The 20,543-nt window shown below is 37.9% G+C and overlaps 3 protein-coding genes across 3 annotated transcripts in view; all 3 read left to right on the top strand.

Moving 5' to 3' along the window:
• LOC310911403 (uncharacterized protein) overlaps positions 1-832 on the top strand; it is a gene marked incomplete at both ends in the record, with an annotated part of 32,475 nt that extends 31,643 nt beyond the window's left edge. The window contains one exon of the mRNA XM_083864895.1: positions 573-832. Within this exon, the coding sequence (XP_083721021.1) occupies positions 573-832 (260 nt within the window). The remainder of the gene's footprint in view (positions 1-572) is intronic.
• A 442-nt stretch (positions 833-1,274) lies between these two features.
• Positions 1,275-11,938, top strand: BBS5 (Bardet-Biedl syndrome 5). The gene is made up of 12 exons (XM_083864722.1): positions 1,275-1,383; positions 2,561-2,643; positions 3,420-3,485; positions 4,300-4,349; positions 4,900-5,027; positions 5,874-6,009; positions 7,009-7,104; positions 7,588-7,650; positions 8,364-8,498; positions 8,610-8,693; positions 10,390-10,413; positions 10,527-11,938. Exons 1-12 carry the CDS (start codon positions 1,322-1,324, stop codon positions 10,626-10,628), a joined length of 1,029 nt encoding a protein of 342 aa, XP_083720848.1. The 5' UTR covers positions 1,275-1,321; the 3' UTR covers positions 10,629-11,938.
• A 118-nt stretch (positions 11,939-12,056) lies between these two features.
• On the top strand, positions 12,057-20,521 carry KLHL41 (kelch like family member 41). The gene is made up of 6 exons (XM_083864721.1): positions 12,057-13,842; positions 16,541-16,698; positions 16,788-16,895; positions 17,744-17,929; positions 18,479-18,625; positions 19,440-20,521. Exons 1-6 carry the CDS (start codon positions 12,586-12,588, stop codon positions 19,549-19,551), a joined length of 1,968 nt encoding a protein of 655 aa, XP_083720847.1. The 5' UTR covers positions 12,057-12,585; the 3' UTR covers positions 19,552-20,521.
• Positions 20,522-20,543: the final 22 nt, after the last annotated feature.

Raw genomic sequence — 20,543 nt, 5'->3', positions numbered from 1 at the left:
TCAGTTTTCATTAGCTAACCAAGATCTGTAACAATTAATGTTAAAACACACATCCAGAGATTTCTAATGCCAATAACTGGCATTACTATGCTGGGTTAGTTCATGTCTAAAATGGTCCTTCTAATGTGTTTCTGTTCTGAAAGCCAAGTCTAATTTTTAAATGCATTTTTATATTTTCATCTTCCTTAATTAACTATTTGAACTTATGTTTAAAACGTTAAACACAGCACAGTTTATTGACTGCCACTGTGATACTCTTTTTACATTGATGTCTATCTGTATATGTTGCATATCCTGTTATTTAATATACTTTTAAGCTAATTTCTAATAAAACATTTCTGGTTTTACGGCCAGGACAGAAAAAGGATAATATAGTACCTTAACAGGAGTAAAAACTTACCTCACAGCTAAATTACACTACTGTGTCACGCGTTTCTGGCAATGTAACTGGATTTGTGCCACAGCCCTTAACATGAGATTACACACTCAGATTACATATTCCTGTACCTGAAACTCGTCGATCGTTTTTTGTTGGATTTTGTAGTTTGGTTGGTTTTTCTTCTCTCCCTGAGCAAATGGTAACTTCAAGCGCATGAACACAACAGGGAGTTTGAGCTCGGCCAAACCACCCTCCGCCCTTTCTGCTGACACAACACTGGGCCCTCTCGACAGGGCCGCAGCGAGCACCAGGCGCTTCTTTATTTCATCCAGCCCCTGTCAATATCCATGGGCGCAACGGGGGCCTCGCCCACCCAGGGACAAGCGTGAGGGAAAGGACTACCGAAGGACAAGTTTTTTTCTTATGATTCTTATTCGGAGTATTATTTTTTAAATTTTAAAGCGGTAGGACACTGCAATTGAAATTTGGATAGCTTTGACGTCATTCCAAATGAAAAATAATACACCTCATCTATTTTAAAACAAACACCCGGCCCGCATGACCGAGAACGCGAACCTCCCTCACGTTTTGGGTTTCAGCGCCTCAGCCCAGCCGGGGGAGGAGCCGGGAAGGGGCCGGGGCAGGAGCCGGGGGAGGAGCCGGGGGAGGGGCCGGGGGAGGAGCCGGGGAGGAGCCGGGGAGGAGCCGGGGGAGGAGCCGTGGAGGAGCCGGGGAGGAGCCGGGGAGGGGCCGGGGGAGGAGCCCGATGAGGAGCCGGGCGCCAATGCGCGCGCGCTCCCCGCGAGCGGCGCCGCAGCCAATCCCGGCCGCCGCGGGAGCGCGAGACACCTCCCACCCTCCCTCCCTCTCTCCCTCCCTCCCTCCCTCCCAGCCCGTTGCCAGGGCGGCGCGGCGCGGCACCCCTCGGGGCGGGCGGCGGCCATGAGCGGGGTACTGGACGTGCTGTGGGAGGACAGGGATGTCCGCTTCGACATCTCCCCGCAGTGAGTGTCCGTGTCCCGACTCGCCCCTGCCCTGCCCTCAGAGCGGCGCTCTCGGGCCCGCCCGGCGCCGGTCGGCGGCTGGCTGAGCGCTGCGTCCCGCAGGCTGAGGCCGCTATCGGCGCGGTGCACGGCGGGAGCGCCCCAGCGTGTGCCGACAGCGCCCCGCTGTGGCGGCGGCGGAAGAGCGACTTCACCTGGCGGGACAGGGCGGGCCGTGCTTGCTGGGGGGGTCCACTCACCGTGTCCAACCTAGAAAAACAAAACGAAACAAAAAGTTGGACACTGGAGGACTAAGGGAAGAGTGCATACTTTTTCTAGCTGGGCTTTCTAGCACTGAAAAGTACAGCCGGACTGAAGTTGTGTGTCTGCGAGGACTGTGGCACAAATGGTTACCAGGACTTGCCGCCCCTGCTGTGCGGTTGGCATCCACCTCAGGGAACTGACTGATTGTGGAGTATTTCAGGAAATTCGTGTCTTAATTATACGTTTTGTTTCTGCCATGCCGTACATGAAGAGTTTTGGCTGCTATTGACAATACGATTAAAATACAGAAAAAATTCACGCTGCATTTATTATGTAATTAAGTAGTTAGATCAGTTAAGTAAAGCAAAATAATAATATGAACAAATAAATAGAAGACTTCACCAAAAGAAAAGAAAACAAAAAACAAAACCAAAAACAAAACAAACAAAAAACCCCCACCAAATCACACCCTTTGCAGAAAATTTAGCAGAGCATTTCACATGTTCTTATACATCTGATATTCTTTTGCCAGAATCTCTTCTTTTACAAGCTCCATTCCTTATGACCTGACAGTACGTCAAGAGGCAATAAACTCTGTCCCCTAAAAATTATGCGAATTCAATTGGAGTCTCTTTTTGCTTTTCCCTCCAATTTCCACACACTTTGTCCTTATTTTGGGGTATAGTTTTCATGGTCACACTTGCTACATAATTACTTATTTATTCACTGTTAGAATTTAATAATAAAGATACTAATATTTTTCATCTGTGAGATGTAGTGATAATTTCAGGTGTGTAAAGTTGATTTGTCTGTTTGTATACATGTGAGGATTTTTAATTGCATGATGTACTGAGCAGAAAACAGAAGAAAGTGAAGCAGGGAAAAAATGACCTTATTTTTGGAATATAAAATATATTTATTCCCTTTTTTTTAGACAAATGAAAATGAGACCTGGAGAGGTCCTTATAGACTGCTTAGAGTCAGTTGAAGATACGAAAGGAAACAATGGAGACAGAGGTAAGGAAATTGTAAACACCTTCTTCTATTTGACCTGTGTAGGTTCATGAAAGCCCAGTTAGGTTTCCATTGAACTCTGTATCAGTACTCTGTTTCACATGAGAGATCCTGCCCATTTCACTGATCTGCCTCAGAGCGTTTTCCTAAAGTTGTAGGAAGGTGATTCTTGTCTCAGAATTTGTTTAGAATTGAAAGCCTTGTAGGAATAATCCATTTATAAACAGTGTGATGCTGTTCTGCTGTAATCCGCTTAAATGCTCAGTTTGTCCTATGCTGTTTTTAACTGAAACAGTAAGGAATATGTAGTGGGCAGGGACTGAAGCTGCCAGCACGCTGAGATGACCCTTCAGAGGGGTTGGATGTGATACTCTACAGGGTACAGAATGGAATACATTTGCATATGGCAAAGGGGTGAGGTTATTCATGAATACTGCTGTGATAGCTAACTCACTGCCTTCCCCTTCTCCTCCCCAGAGCAGTTCTGCACTGATTGTGTCTACATTTTTACTGTAAGCATCTGGATTGAAATCAATAACTGTTCTTGGATTGATTTTGAGGAATGCTGGTATATATTAGAGGTTGTTTCATTTGTTCCTTGTTGGATTTTCTCTGCTAGCACTTTAAGCATTTAAGTGTTTAGAGATTTTTCTGGTGGGGGAATTTTCCTTTGGTTTTCTTCTTTTTCCTATCAAGGGGAAGGACTATTCTGTTGTTTCAGAATATCTCATTTAATGGAATTTATTTAGATCAAAAATAGCTACACTCTTTATCTCCAGGCAGACTGCTTGTGACAAATTTGCGGATCATTTGGCGCTCCCTGTCATTGCCCAGAGTCAATCTCTGTAAGTATTACCTTTGGTTTCCTTTGTGGTGGCGTGCTATTCCTTCACTAAGTATTCATTTCAGTACAGAATACTGAAGTATGTCTGTGTCACTCTGTAAAGTCTGAAATAAACTGTTACTAATGAATCTTTATAATACAGGAACTGAGATGATAATTCATAGCAAAATAGTGATATTCAGTATTCAATGTTGATGTCTCAGGAAAGAAGTTGAAGAGTTCTTCAGACATATTTTTCATTTGGCCAATGTCAGATTCATTTGGTTTTTTAGAAACAAAAGTTTGAGCTTCATCATACATTGCTTCACTTGTAGCCCTTGTTGCCACCTGTTTATTCACATTCTGCATTTTTCTATTTATTCCCCACAAGTATCTGCTTTTCTAGTTTTAGTATTTTAAACTCTGAGTAAGTTTCTCATTTTAACCATATGAGTTAAAACTGTATGAGCAGCTAGAAGTTTGCTGGTATTTAATTTAAAATGCTGAAACAGGGGCAACTTTGTACACAAATTATTTCCAGTGGTCAGTGTGGAATTCCCTTCTGTGGAAATATTTGTTGGATTGGACGGTGCTCTGAGCAGCCAGAGTTGGTCCTGATTTGAGAACAGCACTTGACCAAAGAACCTCCTAAAATCCTTTCCAGCTTAAATAAGTCTTCTGGGTTGTGATGAGGACCCACGACATTAGCCACAAACTGTAATTGTCACAAATAGTATCCAAAGCTGTGCTACAAAATTCAGTAAGATACTTTGTAATTTTGACTGTTACTTTTCTTGTTCTCAAAACAATGTTTTTTTTCTCCCTTGACTTTTAAGCTGTCGGTTACAACTGTGTTATAAATATAACTACAAGAACTGCCAACTCAGTAAGTTACAAAAAATACTTTCAAAAATAATAAAAGAAGTTGTAATTAGTTGCTTATTCTTATTGCACTATATCAACAATAATCTGAAAGTCTAGTTGCAAGAACAGTAATAGAATAGTTGCAAGAACAGTAATAGAATAGTAACAAAAGTTTCGCTTTAAAAGTGGAGAGCTCTGAAATACATAGCCTGAATGGAACTGCATGCAACTGTAAGCTATTTGTTTGACTTGCCACAAAGAACTAGCAGGAAGATGATGTAGATTTCCTGGGCAAGCACATGATAACAAAACCAAAAAGAATGTTTCAGTCATGATATTGCAAACGTAGAGCAGGCAGTCTGCATTAGTTTTACTGTTGATGGAACTGCTAGCTGGTCAAAAAGAAAAATAAGTTCAGTTGAAGACAGAAGTAGATTAGTGGTAGAATCAGGATTACATCTTCATATACACTGTTTAAAACAAGAACTTAGTCAATATCTGAAGATTATTTCTTATTTGTACTATCAAGCTACTATCTTGCCGAAATGTAAAATGTCATCTTTTCCTTACAGAAATTAAGAGGGCAGACAGAAGCTCTGTATATATTGACTAAATGTAACAATACTCGGTTTGAGTTCATATTTACCAATGTTGTTCCTGGAAGTCCCAGACTCTTCACTTCAGTTATTGCCGTGCACAGGTACTGTACTTAAAATAGTGTTTGATCAAGGACTCAAATACTGGGGATTACTAGACACAGTATATGACTGTCCATATTCAACATTCAGAAAATTTCCCAGAAGAGAACAATCTCTGGAAGGAAGGGGGAGAATGATCACAAATTTTAGTAGATAACTGCATATAATGAAAATTAATTAGTTATTAGTTATTGATCACAATTTATACCACTTGTGTATGTATAAACTATCTGATCACATAAGACTATAAAGAAGCTAATATCAGTGTGCATTTTCTAGTTACAGTTTCTGTCTGCAATAATTTCCCATGTAAAGGAAATGAAGGGTTAAATCCTGGTAAGAACTCTTCATCGACTACAAAACTCTGGATGCTTCCCACCTAAAGACACATTATCTGAATGAATGTGTGCATAATACATTACCATGGGTGTCTATTTAAGAGCTATGGAATACTGACATATGTATTGGATGTTTGTGATTTAACTGGCACTGAAAAATGAAGGATTGTTGATGTCCATGCTATATATAGCTTGGGACCCAGAGAACTTATGCCTTGCAATAGAGGCTGGGTGATGACTGTCTTAAGGGAAAAATAGTATAGACATGAACAATACAGGAGATGAAAAAGTTGTTAAAAACCAGTTTTAAGTTTTAAAAAAAATTCATCAAGGAAAGCTGGAATATACTTAATTATGTTGAAAAAGTTTTAATAGTACTTTCACTTTTGTGCAATAGGGTGATAAGAAAATCTGAAAATATACATTTCATATCTGTACTAAAACAAAGAGTAAATATAATAGAAAAACTGAATTCTGTATGAACTAATATGTGTTTTATATATTTTGCAGAGCTTATGAAACTTCCAAAATGTATCGTGATCTGAAGCTGAGAAGTGCATTGATTCAAAACAAGCAACTGAGATTGTTACCCCAAGAACAAATATATGATAAAGTCAATGGAGTTTGGAATTTATCAAGTGACCAGGTATAGTAAAGAATCCAAATATATTGACTACAGAAAAGTTAAAATGTTTCAGTTTTCATCTAGCAATTGTACTCCTATAGTTTTGTAATCTCCAAGGAATTACCCTTAATGCATTTCATCAACTGAGGCATGCAGAGAAACTGACCCCATATATTTGCTACTCACTACAACAAAATCTCCTTTTGGTAAACTGAAGTCTACGTGACCTGGCTAATATGCAAGGAACTAGATATACAATTTCTGTTAAAATATGTATTTATCAGTCTAAAGCCCTGTAAGATACTGAAAGAAAATCATGTTTCTGAAGTGCTCTGCTGAATATTTGTGTGTTTACATGTAGCTTTGACTAAAAAATATTAAGATTATATTGTCTTTTGATTAATGAAAATTGAAAATATTGGAAAGGCTTCTGTGTCTTAAAAAAATTAAAAACTTTTAAGATAAAAATAGAAAACATTTGTTATTTTACAGGGTGTTAGTTGCAAGTATTTCCTGGAGCAATGAAACAAAACAGGAGTTGATATTTCTGTCTGTGCATTTTTAGTCCAGAATAGAAATATGATCCACTCTGACAAGCTAAAAAGTTCTTTCCTCTACGTTCCCTTGGCACACATCTCCTCGATTACCTAAGTTTAACCCACATGCCATTATCCTTACGCTTTATGCCAATTCCAGATCTGTACAGTTAATAGCGCTCTCAGATGCTTCGTGTATTCCTGTGAGGTTGGCTGGGCTGTGACTTGATCCAGCTTTGCTGCAGTAGTAGATACTCCCAGCTATTTGCATTACTCAGGTTCTAGTAGCCTTTAAAGATTGGATCCTGCTTCCTTGCAATCAATAGAAACATTTCAGCCAGGTTTGGTAGGGAAGAATTGGGCTTTTAGTGAATAAAATAGGAAGCTGTGCCTTGCCTATATGTAAATGGATAGTAGTAATCATCATGTTTGGGAAAAAAAGCTCTGTACTTAAAGCAATTCTAACATAACTTTTCTTTAATAGGGAAATTTGGGAACATTTTTTATTACTAATGTGAGAATAGTTTGGCATGCAAATATGAATGACAGCTTTAATGTCAGCATACCATATCTGCAAATTGTAAGTATCTTGCAACAACCATTTTCAAAATGAAACAGCATATGCTCAAGTCTTTGATTAAAACTCCCAGCTTACCAAAATTTTATTTCATATCAGACAGGAATTTAGTCTTGCAGCATCAACCACAGGATATATTTTCTTTTCTGTCCAGATTAGTTGGGGGATTTCCTGGGTGTTGAAAATGGCTTGTATTTCAAAATTTTTAATATTTACTCTAATGGTTCATGCCACCTACATACCATGGGATTAATGATCTATGAACCTGATGTTCAGAAATTCACTGTTACCACTTCTAATAAAACACATTTCCCTGAGGTTTCAGGGGTTCAGATTTGTAATGGTAAATGGGAGGGAATGCTGGTAGCCAAGCTTCCAGAGCCAGTAGTTGTAATTATTACAGTCTAAAAAACCAAACTTCAAACAATGATATTTTTATCCAGTAATTGCAAAATTTTTAACAGCATTATACCTTTTTATTATTAGCGTTCAATAAAAATGAGAGACTCAAAATTTGGCTTGGCACTTGTGATAGAGAGTTCTCAGCAGGTAAGACGCTTTAATAGCCTTTTTGTATTGATTACATTTTAATTATATGTATATACAATATTTCTCTACATGCAATATTTTTATACACAATATTTCTCTAATTCTGAAATGTCATGGGTCTACTTTTAAGTTACATAGAGCATTCCTTCTACGTGATCTCATGAAAACTTAAAGTTCTCTTTGCAGTGCTTAAAGTGTACGTTATGGTCAATGTGGCTATTGGGAGTTATGGTTTCTGTAAGCAAAGCAACAAGAGGCCAGCACAACTAGCTTATAACTGTCAACTACACTGTCTTCTGACAGATTATCTTTGGTATCTAATTCTGTACTTAATGAAGACCACTCTTTTGAATCTTTTTCATTAATTCTATGTGTCTGAAAGGTTCTTTAATAACATCAAGACCTAACAGACAATATTTGCTGAGTGGCTGGGAATAAATCATTAATACCACTTCTGAATTTGTCCCACCCCTTGTTTGCTTGTGGTTTTCTGTATAAGGAGTTTGTTCCCCTTTTATATAAAGGGGCTAATGGTTAAAAGCTTATGTACCTCTTAGAGGAGCATTGTCATTGTTTTTATTTCACCCATGATTCAAGCTTTCTTAGCAAGCTGAAAATTGCTATCTTTAAACTCTAAATCACTATCAAGGAGAAAAAAATGTTTTAAAAATAAGACTAATAAACAGATGCTGTCTTTTTTCTCTGTTATTTAGAGTGGAGGATATGTACTTGGTTTTAAAATAGACCCTGTAGAGAAACTACAGGAGGCAGTGAAAGAGATTAATTCACTTCACAAAGTTTATTCAGCTAATCCTATATTTGGAGTGGATTATGAAATGGAAGAAAAGGTACTCCATTTTTTTTTTTTTAATTAGATACAATATTGTGTTAACAATAATAAAAATATATTAAACATATTAGATACATGAATTTACTTACTACAATATTATAATTTTCAGCCTCAACCCCTTGAAGACCTAACAGTGGAGCAGGTTCCAGATGATGTGGAAATAGAAGCTGATGAACATACAGATGCTTTTGTGGTAAGCAGCTCCATAGAAAAACAGAAAAATAGAAACATTCTTGTTTGGTTGTTCAGATTTAAGCAATGTACAGCTGTAATCCTCTATTAAAGATAAGCTGCAACTGTAATTTCTATATTTAAAACACATCTACATGCCTTTTATTAAACGTCCTAATTATTACAGGAATTTACTCTGTGTATGAATTTTTAATTTAAAAACAAACTATTATTCAAAATAAATAGTAGTAGATATTTTAAAAAACAGTTGTATGTAGTTTCTCAACACATTAAAATCAGGAAAGTCAGCAGTACAATATAATCAGATATGTAATATTAAAACAATAATTCATCTTCTCTTAAAGCAGGCAAATAGAAGGTAATATGTATATGCTCAATATTAATCTAAGATTCAGACTTGGAAGTTTTTTAGAAAGACAGCAATAATTTTACATTACTATGTCTCCCAGTATTTTGGGAACATTTACTTTAAAATTTGTTAGGTTGCTTGATTGACCCTCTTTAAATGAATTTCCAAACTTAGTGTGCAACCCAGTAACACCTGGTTCCATGACTGATTGCAAGGGTAGATGGCACGTGTTTTCAAATGTTAGCCTTGATGCATTGACCATGGACATGTTTTCTTACCAATCTCTGAAATCTGTTAAATTAACAGGCCTAGCACAAATGTTATTTCCACTCCTTTTAATTTTGCAGCCTTTTACTAAAACAGATAAACTCTTGTTTTTTCTTTTTCCTCTTTCCTAGCTTTTTGACTTTTCTTTTCACTTTTGCACATTTTTATTCAGTCTTCAGCATATTTGAAGACATACCTTTCCTTAAATGGAGATAGTTTGCTGTAGTGGTGCCTTTGTCACCTAAATTAAATAACTATGCTTTATATATTCTCAAACAAAAACTGGAAGCTAAAAATTATTAGAGGGTTGTTGCTGTAGGAGACACAGGTTGCCAGGACCCAAGGGGTGGCTACACACCAGTATTCCACAATACTTGAAGCTGCAGGAAAGTTCTTTCTTTGCTGCCCCTCATCAGTCTACAGGGGCAGCTGAAGCAAGACTGGGCTCTTTTTGGTGAATAAGATCTAGAACCTGCTAGTCCAAAGGTTTCTGGAGTGGGGATATTTTCAGAGATCTGATATCCCTAGGAGTCTGAGCCTTAATTTCCACCCACACAGAACAGGAAAGATGGTATCTCTTCCCCACACCTCTATTTATTGAGTTGTTCTATTACTCTATGTTCTTTTCTTAAATTGAGTGTGATGTCAACTGAATTTTGATATTATACATTTTAAGGTAGTTTTTGATGTTGAATAGTAAAAGCTGCTGCACATGAGTCACAAAAATACCAGGATGCCGTCAGTTTGTCTTCATATTAACATTCCCTATAAAATGTTTGTCAGTGCAAGAAATGTAATACAGAAATATTGCCATTTAAAAAATCTTTCTTTATTATAATGGAAAATTCAAAGATTGGTATTTAATGAAAAGTACCTTAATCCAGTGGTATCTAATCTATAATCCAAAACAGAAACTCCTGTTAGAACCCTTTTGTAAATTATTTTAACGTAGAAGTAAAACCCATATAGACTGGATTCTTGTGGAAGACCTCCCCAACTACAGTCTTGACCCCAAGGAATTATTAGCATATGTGGTTTTTAGACTTCTTTTTTCAAGGTTATTTTTTGTTTTCATTTGCAGGCTTACTTTGCTGATGAAAACAAGGTAAGGAGATACTTTTTCAAACTATCGAATTTATGTTGATAAATGGGATAATGAAATTAAAAAGTGCCTTCTGCTTTTTTTAATTTTCTCTCATATGCCATGTATTCAAAAAGCAACATGATCGGGAGCCTGTTTTTTCAGAAGAACTGGGACTTGCAATAGAGAAGCTAAAGGATGGATTCACACTCCAGGGACTCTGGGAAGTAATGACCTGATTTAGATTGGCACATTTGTTTCCTAAGCAGGGGAAATCTCGGTTCTTGCCGGATTTAGATCTGTAGAAGATAATTTAGAAATACCGAAGTAGCAGAGAAAGAACATGCCAAAGCTAAGGAGCAGACAAATATTATATAATAAGGCCTCAGGCTAGGTCATAGAAGAAAGATTATTGCCAACCCTTGTACGCTTAAGAGCTTTGCATTCGTGCAGCCTGTGTGAGCCGCGGGAGGAGAGGCGCCCTGAGCAGGCGGGGCGGGGCGCAGCCGCTGCAGGACGTGCTGCCCCCTGCAGGCCGCCCTCGGTCACGGCTGTGCGGAACGGGCATTCCCTCTGCCCGCCACACTGGGAGTGCCCCGCACAGCGGGCATGGCAGTGCCATTCCACACACTCGTAACCTCCCCTGTTTTCAGGATTCTCCTTTCTCCCTCTCCTGACAACATAAATTCGGCCATGATGTTTCAGACACCATTTTATGACAAGTAGCCACCATTGGTTTTTTAATAACGTCTTGGCTTCTGTGTTTATGTATTGCCCTTGGGCTGCCGGGACCAGACACTGCTTGCCATTTTACACAGCACTATGTCAGAAAAGGAAGCCTCCTCTTGTTCTGTACATGGAGACCACTGTCTGAGACAGGGCAATGTGAGGTATGCAGTTTGATGCTCAATTTCAAGTATTTATGTATTTATACAGTGATGTACTTTCCCATAATGACTATATGTGAATTAAATTTCCATAACTTGTTTAATGACTTGCAACACAGAAATACCATCATACATAGAACATTTTGTAAGTAGGCATATTGGCTGTGTAATTGATAGCTTTAAGAAAAAGCAATTCTATTCCAAATAATAGCTTTTATAATCTCATAATTTTGCTAACTATTCAGCACATATTAAGTATTTAATTATAATCCAGATATCCTTACAGTTGTTGTTTGTTTTTGCTAGAGCACTTTTTAAAGCAATGATCTTGAAAACAGGGCACATGCAAATAGCTTCTGTGTATGAGTCATTAGACCTTTTATGATGTTATGTGTTATAGAGAAATGAGTCATTTATTGTTTAAAGGAAGACACAGCTGTTACGTCTTCTAGTGAGATAAAACCTCTGTGCTGTTTTCTATAAATGGAAAAAGTCAAATGAGATCTCCTCTCAGCTGTTGTTTCAGCAGCTGACTGTTAAAGTAACTGTGGTGTGAATGTAATATTGGTGCTTGTAGAAAATGTTTCAAAGTATATATTTTCATTAAATATTACCTATATTGAAAAGCCGTCATTACTTCAATAAACTTTGATAATATTATACATTGTTGTAAATCTTGCATTCATGTAGTTGTATTTTGATCCTGTTTCCGTTACATTTGAAGAACATTTTACCATATGGGTGGAGACTTCAATTTAATTTATTTTGGAAAGCAAAACTTTACCTAAAATAACATATATTTTATGTCTAAACAGTAGTGTTTGGTTTAAAACCAAATAGATATTAAGAAGCAGCCCAAAATTTCGAGGTCTTAATATCCAAAGAAATTGTATATGTGATATGGTTATGTATAAAAATAATTTTAAAACAAAGGCAATAGGTACAAAGTTATGGAGTTTTTTAGTATCTTTATGACTGCAGCAATGAGCTGTATTAAGCAACTCTGAAAAAGTGAACAGCAGTTAAAACTGACAACTCGATTAATAATACTTCTATTTCAGAATATTTAGTAACATGTATCTGTGCAGTCTTGCTCATAGCTGTCTCACTGAGGGTCAGATTCTGCTGTCCATAGTCATGTCAAATAATTTATTACATTGCTCATAATCTTACTGATTCAATGTGGAGAATGATGGCAAAACCTGACCATAGTGACTAAGAGCAACAGTTGCTTCTTTCAGTCTTTGACAGCTGCAAGACCAACTCTGTTTTTCCAAATCGTCCATCCCAAATTCCAACCTGTAAGAGTATGTACCTATATTTAGCTAGTGAGATTAAGTTGCAGAGGCTTCAAGCAGGGCAAAAAGCACATTGGTCTGCCTTTTTTACAGACAAACCTTTGGGCAGACAACAGCTAAAGCTTTCTACTCCCTCCCCTTTCCCAAGTGTTTGCAAAATGGATTCCCAAAGGGAACTCACTGAAGAGCTCAGACTTTACCAATCCACCCTCCTTCAGGATGGCCTCAAGGAACTCCTTGAAGAGAAAAAGTTTGTAGATTGCTCTCTAAAAGCTGGTGACAGAAGCCTGCCTTGCCACAGATTGATTCTGTCGGCATGTAGCCCTTATTTTCGTGAGTATTTCTTATCTGAGCAAAATGAAGACAAAAAGAAGGAGGTAGTTCTAGATAATGTTGATCCCAACATCCTGGATATGATTGTCAAATACCTTTATTCAGCAAGTATTGATCTCAATGATTCTAATGTGCAAGATATTTTTGCTTTGGCCAGCCGCTTTCAGATCCCTTCTGTATTCACTGTGTGTGTCTCCTATCTCCAGAAGAGGCTTGCTGTTGGTAACTGTCTGGCCATCCTTCGGTTAGGTGTTCTGCTCGATTGCCCAAGACTTGCCTTTTCTGCCCGTGATTTTGTTTCAGATCATTTTGTGCAGATCTGCCAAGAGGAGGATTTCATGCAGCTTGCCCCACATGAACTTATCTCAGTTATTTCACCTGACAGTTTAAACGTAGAGAAGGAAGAACTGGTCTTTGAAGCAGTAATGAGATGGGTCCGAACAGACAAGGAGAACAGAGTAAAGAGCCTGGGGGAAATTTTTGACTGCATACGTTTTCGTCTAATGCCAGAAAAATATTTCAAAGAACAGGTTGAGAAGGATGATATAATTAAAAGCAACTCAGACCTTCAGAAAAAAGTAAAGATTATTAAGGATGCTTTTGCTGGAAAACTGCCTGACTCTAGCAAAAGCACAGACAAGTCAGCCAAAGGGGAGGTGAATGGCGATGTCGGAGATGAAGATTTACTGCCTGGCTACCTAAATGACCTTCCCAGGCATGGCATGTTCGTCAAAGACCTGATTCTTCTGGTTAATGACACTGCTGCAGTAGCCTATGATCCTCTTGAAAATGAATGCTACCTAGCAGCCCTCGCAGAACAGATTCCCAGAAATCATTCCAGTATAGTCACCAAACAAAACCAGGTCTATATTGTTGGAGGACTCTATGTGGAAGAAGAGAACAAGGATCAGCCTTTCCAGTCATACTTCTTCCAGGTACAAGCTTTAATTGTTGATATAATAATACATGCTTATAAGGGTCACTGAAAAGTGTTCTGAGTCTCTGCAAGTGGGTTGTCTAGTCTCTTTGTATGGTGATGGAGAGAAGAATCTAGAGGGAGTTATTTTTGTCTCAGAGACAGAAATGAAACTGAGGGACTTGCATCTTCTTTTTCAGGATTAACCCCTAGTGAGATCTGAAAAAATATTAAAAAGATTAGTATATTCTATCCAGGCACTAGCTTTCATTAAGGCCCAGATTTTATTATGGTACAGGATGTCTAAATTTGGGTCTAATAATATTTTGTAAATACTTTTTGTGTATTTTTGTTAACTTTGATGAAAGTTGGAATGCTTTAGCTGGTTTAGATCTGATTAGATATCTTTTTTTTTTTTGCATCTGAAATATTTTCATGGCCGCAATAATGTGTGTATTTTAAGTGCAATTTTCATCACTAAAATTGCAGAAGTCCTTTTTGTCAAATCTACATTTGAAAGCATAAGGCCCATATAAATATGTAATTTAGAGGCAGAAGGTTTTTTTCTGAGCAAACTGTCAGTGTCAGTACACTAAATACCATTTTTCAACTGACTGTAACTGTCTATCTTTGTAAATCTGTATACTATAAGGTTGATTAGTACTAACTGTAACTCCACAATATATTTCAGGAAAATTAGCAAAAATGCAGTTTGTCATGCTTATACCATAAGCTGTATGTGTTTTTATAAAATTGTTGTGTTTTTAGCTACATGCTTTGGTATATATTTAAATTATTCTGTGGAGAATTATGAAATATGCTGCTGGCCACGTCCTCGCTTTGGGAACACTGGCCTTAGAGTAAAAGTCCTGTTTCAATACGAAATAAAGCACAGTAATAAGCAGTGACAGAATTTTGAAACTTTCAGATATTAAAAAATACAAATATTGTTTATAGGAGTGTGGCTTGCTCATTTCACACACAATAAAAGACTCAGTTTTGGACATTTGGTACATCGATGAGAGGGAAGTCTTAGTTTGTAGGGGAGGGATTAACTGTTTCATTTCCTTATATAAGTGTAAAACACTAATCACTGAAGTGAAAAACTTGTTAGAGAAATACTCTTCCAATAGAAATAGCGTGTTGATGAAGTAATGTGTTTGTAGTGCAGAACTGAGTAAGTCTCAGGCTACTAGAAAGGGGCCTCTGAGAAACTAAACCTCAAGACTGATACTAAAAATAGATGAAGTTTTCAAAATTCTACTTCATATGTTGACATCCATTCCCTGAAATCATGTTTGTTGGCTTGTCATCTTTACGCTTGCTTGCTTGCTGCTGCTAATCCCTATAGTTACAACACTTGTCTGCATTACCCACATGGCTGTCGTTCTCTCCAAAATATTAATGTGGTGCCAATTTTCACTTGCTGATCTTCCTTTTTTCACCAGTGATGCACTGTATTTGGTAGCTTGCAACCTGGGAGAAAACAGGGCTGCCACTGGCTCAAAAATGCATGACAAGTTGATGCCCTATCAGCAGTAGATAATGTCATCTTGCAGACTTAGGAAGTAAGCTGTGATCTCTGAGGGGTACATCTTCTCATTACCCCACCCAGATCCAGCTACTGGGGAAATCCATGTCCAGGAACTACATTTCACTGTTGCAATAAAACTTTCTGTCCAACAGGGGTGGTCTGTCAAATTTGGGAGATGCATTTAGCATGGAAACCTTGACTGTGAAATGTACTTCTGGAAGAAGAATGTCACCAAGCTGAACTGAACTTTATTTTGACTGAACTTTCTTTTGCTTTCTATCAAATGCCTTTACCCCCACACAAACTCTTATCTTTTCCTCACTTCCTGTACCAATGTCCAGAAAATCTATATGCAGTAAGTCTGAGAAAATAGTTCTTTTGAACGTTAGAGATAATTCAGGTTCAATCAAAAGTTCTCAGATCAAAACAAAAAATAAGTACCAGAGTTCTAGGAAAATTCTGGTTTATTTTGCCATCTGTCCTCCTGCTGCTACTTCTCTATAGGTGCCTTCAACATACTGGATGTGAATTGAGAGAGCCCTGAGATACTGCAGTAGAAATGGCATCAATATTATTGCTGAGGGAGCTGCAGTGATTTCCTATTTTGCTTAAGTGTGAAGTCTTTTTGTGTCTTCAGAGATCTCATGAACTTTTGAGGGTATTTGTGATGAAACACACATCTGTTGCCCTAGGGATTGCAAAAGAAACATCTGTGCCATTTGCCATGAGATGTGTCCTGATCAATAAGAAGAACCATGTAAGCATGTCTGGTTCCTCACTGTAGCAATGAGCACAACCAGCTAAACATACAAGTGTGGAACTGCAGGAGTGGCTGTTCCCTCGGGCAGGAAGAACCACTTGTTCTTTCCAATGTGATAGGGACCAAGAATGAGGGACTTTTGTCTAAGGAAGAAGAGCTTTTTAAAGAGGCAGGAAAACAGTGAGGGTGAGCAGAAACAAAGAGGTTATATGACATTGACTCTGCTAGATCTCAGCACAATGAAGCATGCGTGGATAGAAGATACTCATTAGCTGCACTGAGGGAAGGGCAGGGTGTTCAGGCAAGCAGATTTGCTGTTGGGAGACACTGAGTGGTGGTAGATAAATTCTGTGAAACAATATTCACTGTGTGGATTTTTACTCTTTGCCTTTCCTAACCCTTCCTGTTGTGATGCTGTTTCAGCTGGATAGCATTGCTGGTGAGTGGGTGGCCCTTCCTCCACTGCCGTCAGCCAGGTGTCTGTTCGGGCTGGGAGAGTCGGACAACAAGATCTATGTCATAGCAGGCAAGGACCTTCGCACTGAGGAGTCACTAGATTCAGTACTGTGCTATGACCCTGTGTATGTTTCAAATTTAATTATGCCCACTGAGGGCATGTAGATGGCCCATTGTCAGTTGAAAAAACCTAACAGTGATCTTCTTGTTCCAGGGCAATGAAATGGAGTGAGATCAAAAAACTGCCCATCAAAGTATATGGCCATGCAACTATCTCAAACAATGGATTGATATACTGTCTTGGTGGAAAAACTGATGATAAGTGAGTTTCTAAGTCTTTTTATGACAATTAATAACATTATCTTCTTGGCCCTTAATAGATAATATGTCCTCATACTCAGAAATGAGGGTTCCCTTTTTCTGCATCTTTGGACTAAGGTTGCTAACAGTCTGGCAGAGGGGAACACATTATGGTATGTAGAATATATTTTTTGGTGATAAGGTAAATTACGTACAAATTGTAATCCAACTTGCTATTTTAATAACCATACTTACTTCCAAGGCAAATTTTACTTGCACTGCAGACAAATTAGTAATACATAGCTATAAGGACCTTCACTGAATGTATTCTTTCCTTCCAGATAGAAATACCTAGGTGCCCTGGAATTATGGTCTCAATTTTTCCAATTTTCTGACCTGTGATACCTGTAATACCTTAATTGGTATGACATAAGGAAAATAAAAATTTTCACTCACACTGAACATGTGGTGGTAATTTTTAAGTGTTTTAAGTGTAAGAGGATATTTAAGACTGAAGTTTGTCATATCAGCCAAAACACCATCATAATCTTTCCTTTACATAACCTTTGCTATATATTCCTCCACAAATCCATCTGAGTACAATATGCTGGGAAAGGATGTTGTCTTTCTCCTCAAAGGTACAGTGAAATGGCTGCACTGTGTGATGTAAACCACCTTTGGTTTAGTGTTATGGATGTGAGTAGTGCTTTGTAGACATTGCAAGGATTCTCAGATTAGATACAAGAAAGGATCTCCAGGAGAGGAAAGAGGTGGTACAGATAAACCTATATAGTCTGCCTCAATTAGATCTACTTGGAACAAGTTAAAAGTTGATTAGAAGTGGTCACTGGTTTTCTTTTTGCTCCCCAGGAAATGCACTAATAGATTATTTGTGTACAATCCCAAGAAAGGAGACTGGAGAGACATGGCTCCAATGAAAGTGCCTCGCTCAATGTTTGGGACAGCCATCCATAAGGGCAAGATTGTCATTGCAGGTGGTGTCACTGAGGAAGGCCTTACTGCATCTGTTGAAGCTTTTGATCTGACCACCAATAAGTGAGTGCAACATTCAAGCTATTTTAATCAAGTGTTTTATCATCTAGGCTTTTAGGATTTGTGAGGTAAGAGTCACAAAGCTGTTTCGGTACCTACACTCCCACTGAGACGTTTGGTCTACAGTCACATCTTCAGCAACAACAGCAGCAATTTACAGAGCATGTCTCCAGACACTTTTCCTGCACTCCACACACTCAAATTATTATGCTAATGCCACTTGAAACAAATAGGTATTTTGGAAACTAGGGCAAAACAAGAATAGCTGGGGAACAATATGTCTGTATGAAGCTTATTTGTTACTGAAGAATCAGGGAATCTGTAAGAAGTGGTCCGTGGGAAGACATGTCTTAACATTGTGTCACTTAAAAGTTGCAGAAGTCCTTGAGGCGATGGACACACTGGAACTTACTACTAATAAATCTCAGAATTTTTTCCTTTTACTGAACCATGGCCTTGGTACCTGAATTTGTTGCCCAGAGAAGTATTTTAGTGCATTCAGTCTACAGTATTTTTTTTGTGTTTAACTTGACTTTTTCTTTTCATCCTTAGATGGGAAATAATGCCTGAATTTCCTCAAGAGAGAAGTTCCATTAGTTTAGTCACTTTAAGTGGAGCTTTGTATGCTATTGGAGGCTTTGCAATGATTCAACTTGAATCTAAAGAATTTGCACCTAGTGAAGTCACTGACATATGGAAGTAAGTTACATTTTAGTCACTCTTTCCTTGTTGAAAGTCTTATCTAAAATTAAGATTTGTAGACACTGGAGGCTAACACTGTTTCTCTGTTCAGCTCCGAAAATGAACCATAGAATGGGTTGTAAAGCATTTGTTGACAGATAAAAAAGTTTGTCAGAAAGTAACAAATAAACATGAGACTTGGATCTAATGACTACTTCAACCTACTAATTATTTGACCAGTCCAAGTCACAATCTTCATCTTCTTTAGAAGACTGAATTGCCATCTCTTGGCAGGTTTATCCTTGCCAATAAAAACATTGTGACATTGTGATGTAGAAAAAAACCCATGTATACATAAAGGCCTGTACATACTGATGTGTTGATAGTCAAATGAGTAACAGTTCCAAGAGAATCAGAAGTCCCTATCTCCTAGATTTTTCTGAGATAATCACAGCAGCAGTGATGAGACAGCATATCTCTGCTGCAACTCTTAGTTGCTAATGTAAATTCAGCAGTTTTAGCTGGCAGTAGGAACAAAAACACCCCAACTTTATATGCAAGAATCTGAAGAAGTTCAGAAGAGATGCTTAAGGAGGAAGGTTTTTTAAAGCATGACACAGGTCAGCAACAAGCTTTAGGCACCAGGAAAGAATAATTTGTGTGCAACTCCTGTTATGGAGTACAGGACAAAAATAGCCTTTCATTGCACCCTTCAGCACATGGTTGCTACAAGCCTTTGCAACAGGTAGACTATCCTCTTTTTCCTGTATGTGTGCTGAAGCATCAAACTCAAATTTAAAGAAGCTATTTTCTAACATTTTTTTAAATGCAGGTATGATGATGAGAAGAAGGAATGGGTTGGCATACTGAAAGAGATCCGATATGCTACTGGAGCCTCCTGCCTGGCCACACGCTTAAACCTCTTCAAGTTATCAAAACTGTAAACAAAATGCTGGAAGATATTATATGATGAGGGAGTTTTGATAGGCTCTTCTGGTTTTGTTGCATGAAAATGTCCCCAAATTGTACAGTTTTGTAGCAGCATACTAGTCATACTGGGAACTGTTAAATAGTTCATTTGTCTGTCCACTTCTTAAGATATTTCCTAGCTAATCAGCAACCACTGAATTTCTGCCAGTGTTTAAATTTCTAAAGGGTTATAGTTAATGTTGATTAGATGAAGATTTTGGCAAGAACTCAATTTTCCACTCTGAAATTGCAAACAACACTAGTTATACTTCCTTGCACTCAATATAATCCAGGTATTGGTGGCTTGTCCTCCAAACAATGTGCATGAATTAATTGTTAAGTTAAATCCAGCTAAGAGGTAGCTAATTTTATTCTAACTGGCTGTTTGACCAGATTTCCCCTTTTAGTAATGTATGTAAATCTGCACTCTTCAGCAATATCTTGGAAATATTCTCATCACAGACCTCCAAAAAATTATTTAGCTTGGAATTGAAATGAATGTTTTAAACAAAACTGGCTTAATACTATATGGCCTAATAAATGCCAGTCTCAGCCAAAGCTATACTAATAGACAGAGGGGCGGGTAGAGAGAGAAATTCACAAGGTTAGTAGCTCTACTGTTTCACTTATTATGTTTAGACTTCTGATAACAAGGATTTTCCACTTTTTTTATGCTTTTATATTTATTTCCAAAGCAAATATTTTATGGAGTTTTTTTCTCAGAGATCTGAGGCCAATAACAAGCATTCATGAAAAAGTCCTAAAAGAACTATCTTTAGCAAATATCTGTGACAGAGAGGACTTTTTCATTTACTATAGAGTTGATGCATTTTGACGTTGAAACTTTTGAACAATTAAACTTTGTTTTTAAAACTATACAAGTATCACTTGGTAGCATCTTTTTTTAGTGATTAGCTCATCATCACTATCATATTGACAGGACACAGATCTCTTAGTACAGCCCAAA

The sequence above is a fragment of the Zosterops lateralis genome (genome assembly GCF_965231275.1).
Source record: "Zosterops lateralis genome assembly, chromosome: 7".
In the NCBI taxonomy this organism is placed as follows: Eukaryota; Metazoa; Chordata; class Aves; order Passeriformes; family Zosteropidae; genus Zosterops; species Zosterops lateralis.
Note: the sequence above shows the minus strand (reverse complement) of the source record. Positions and strands in the feature narration are given on the sequence as shown.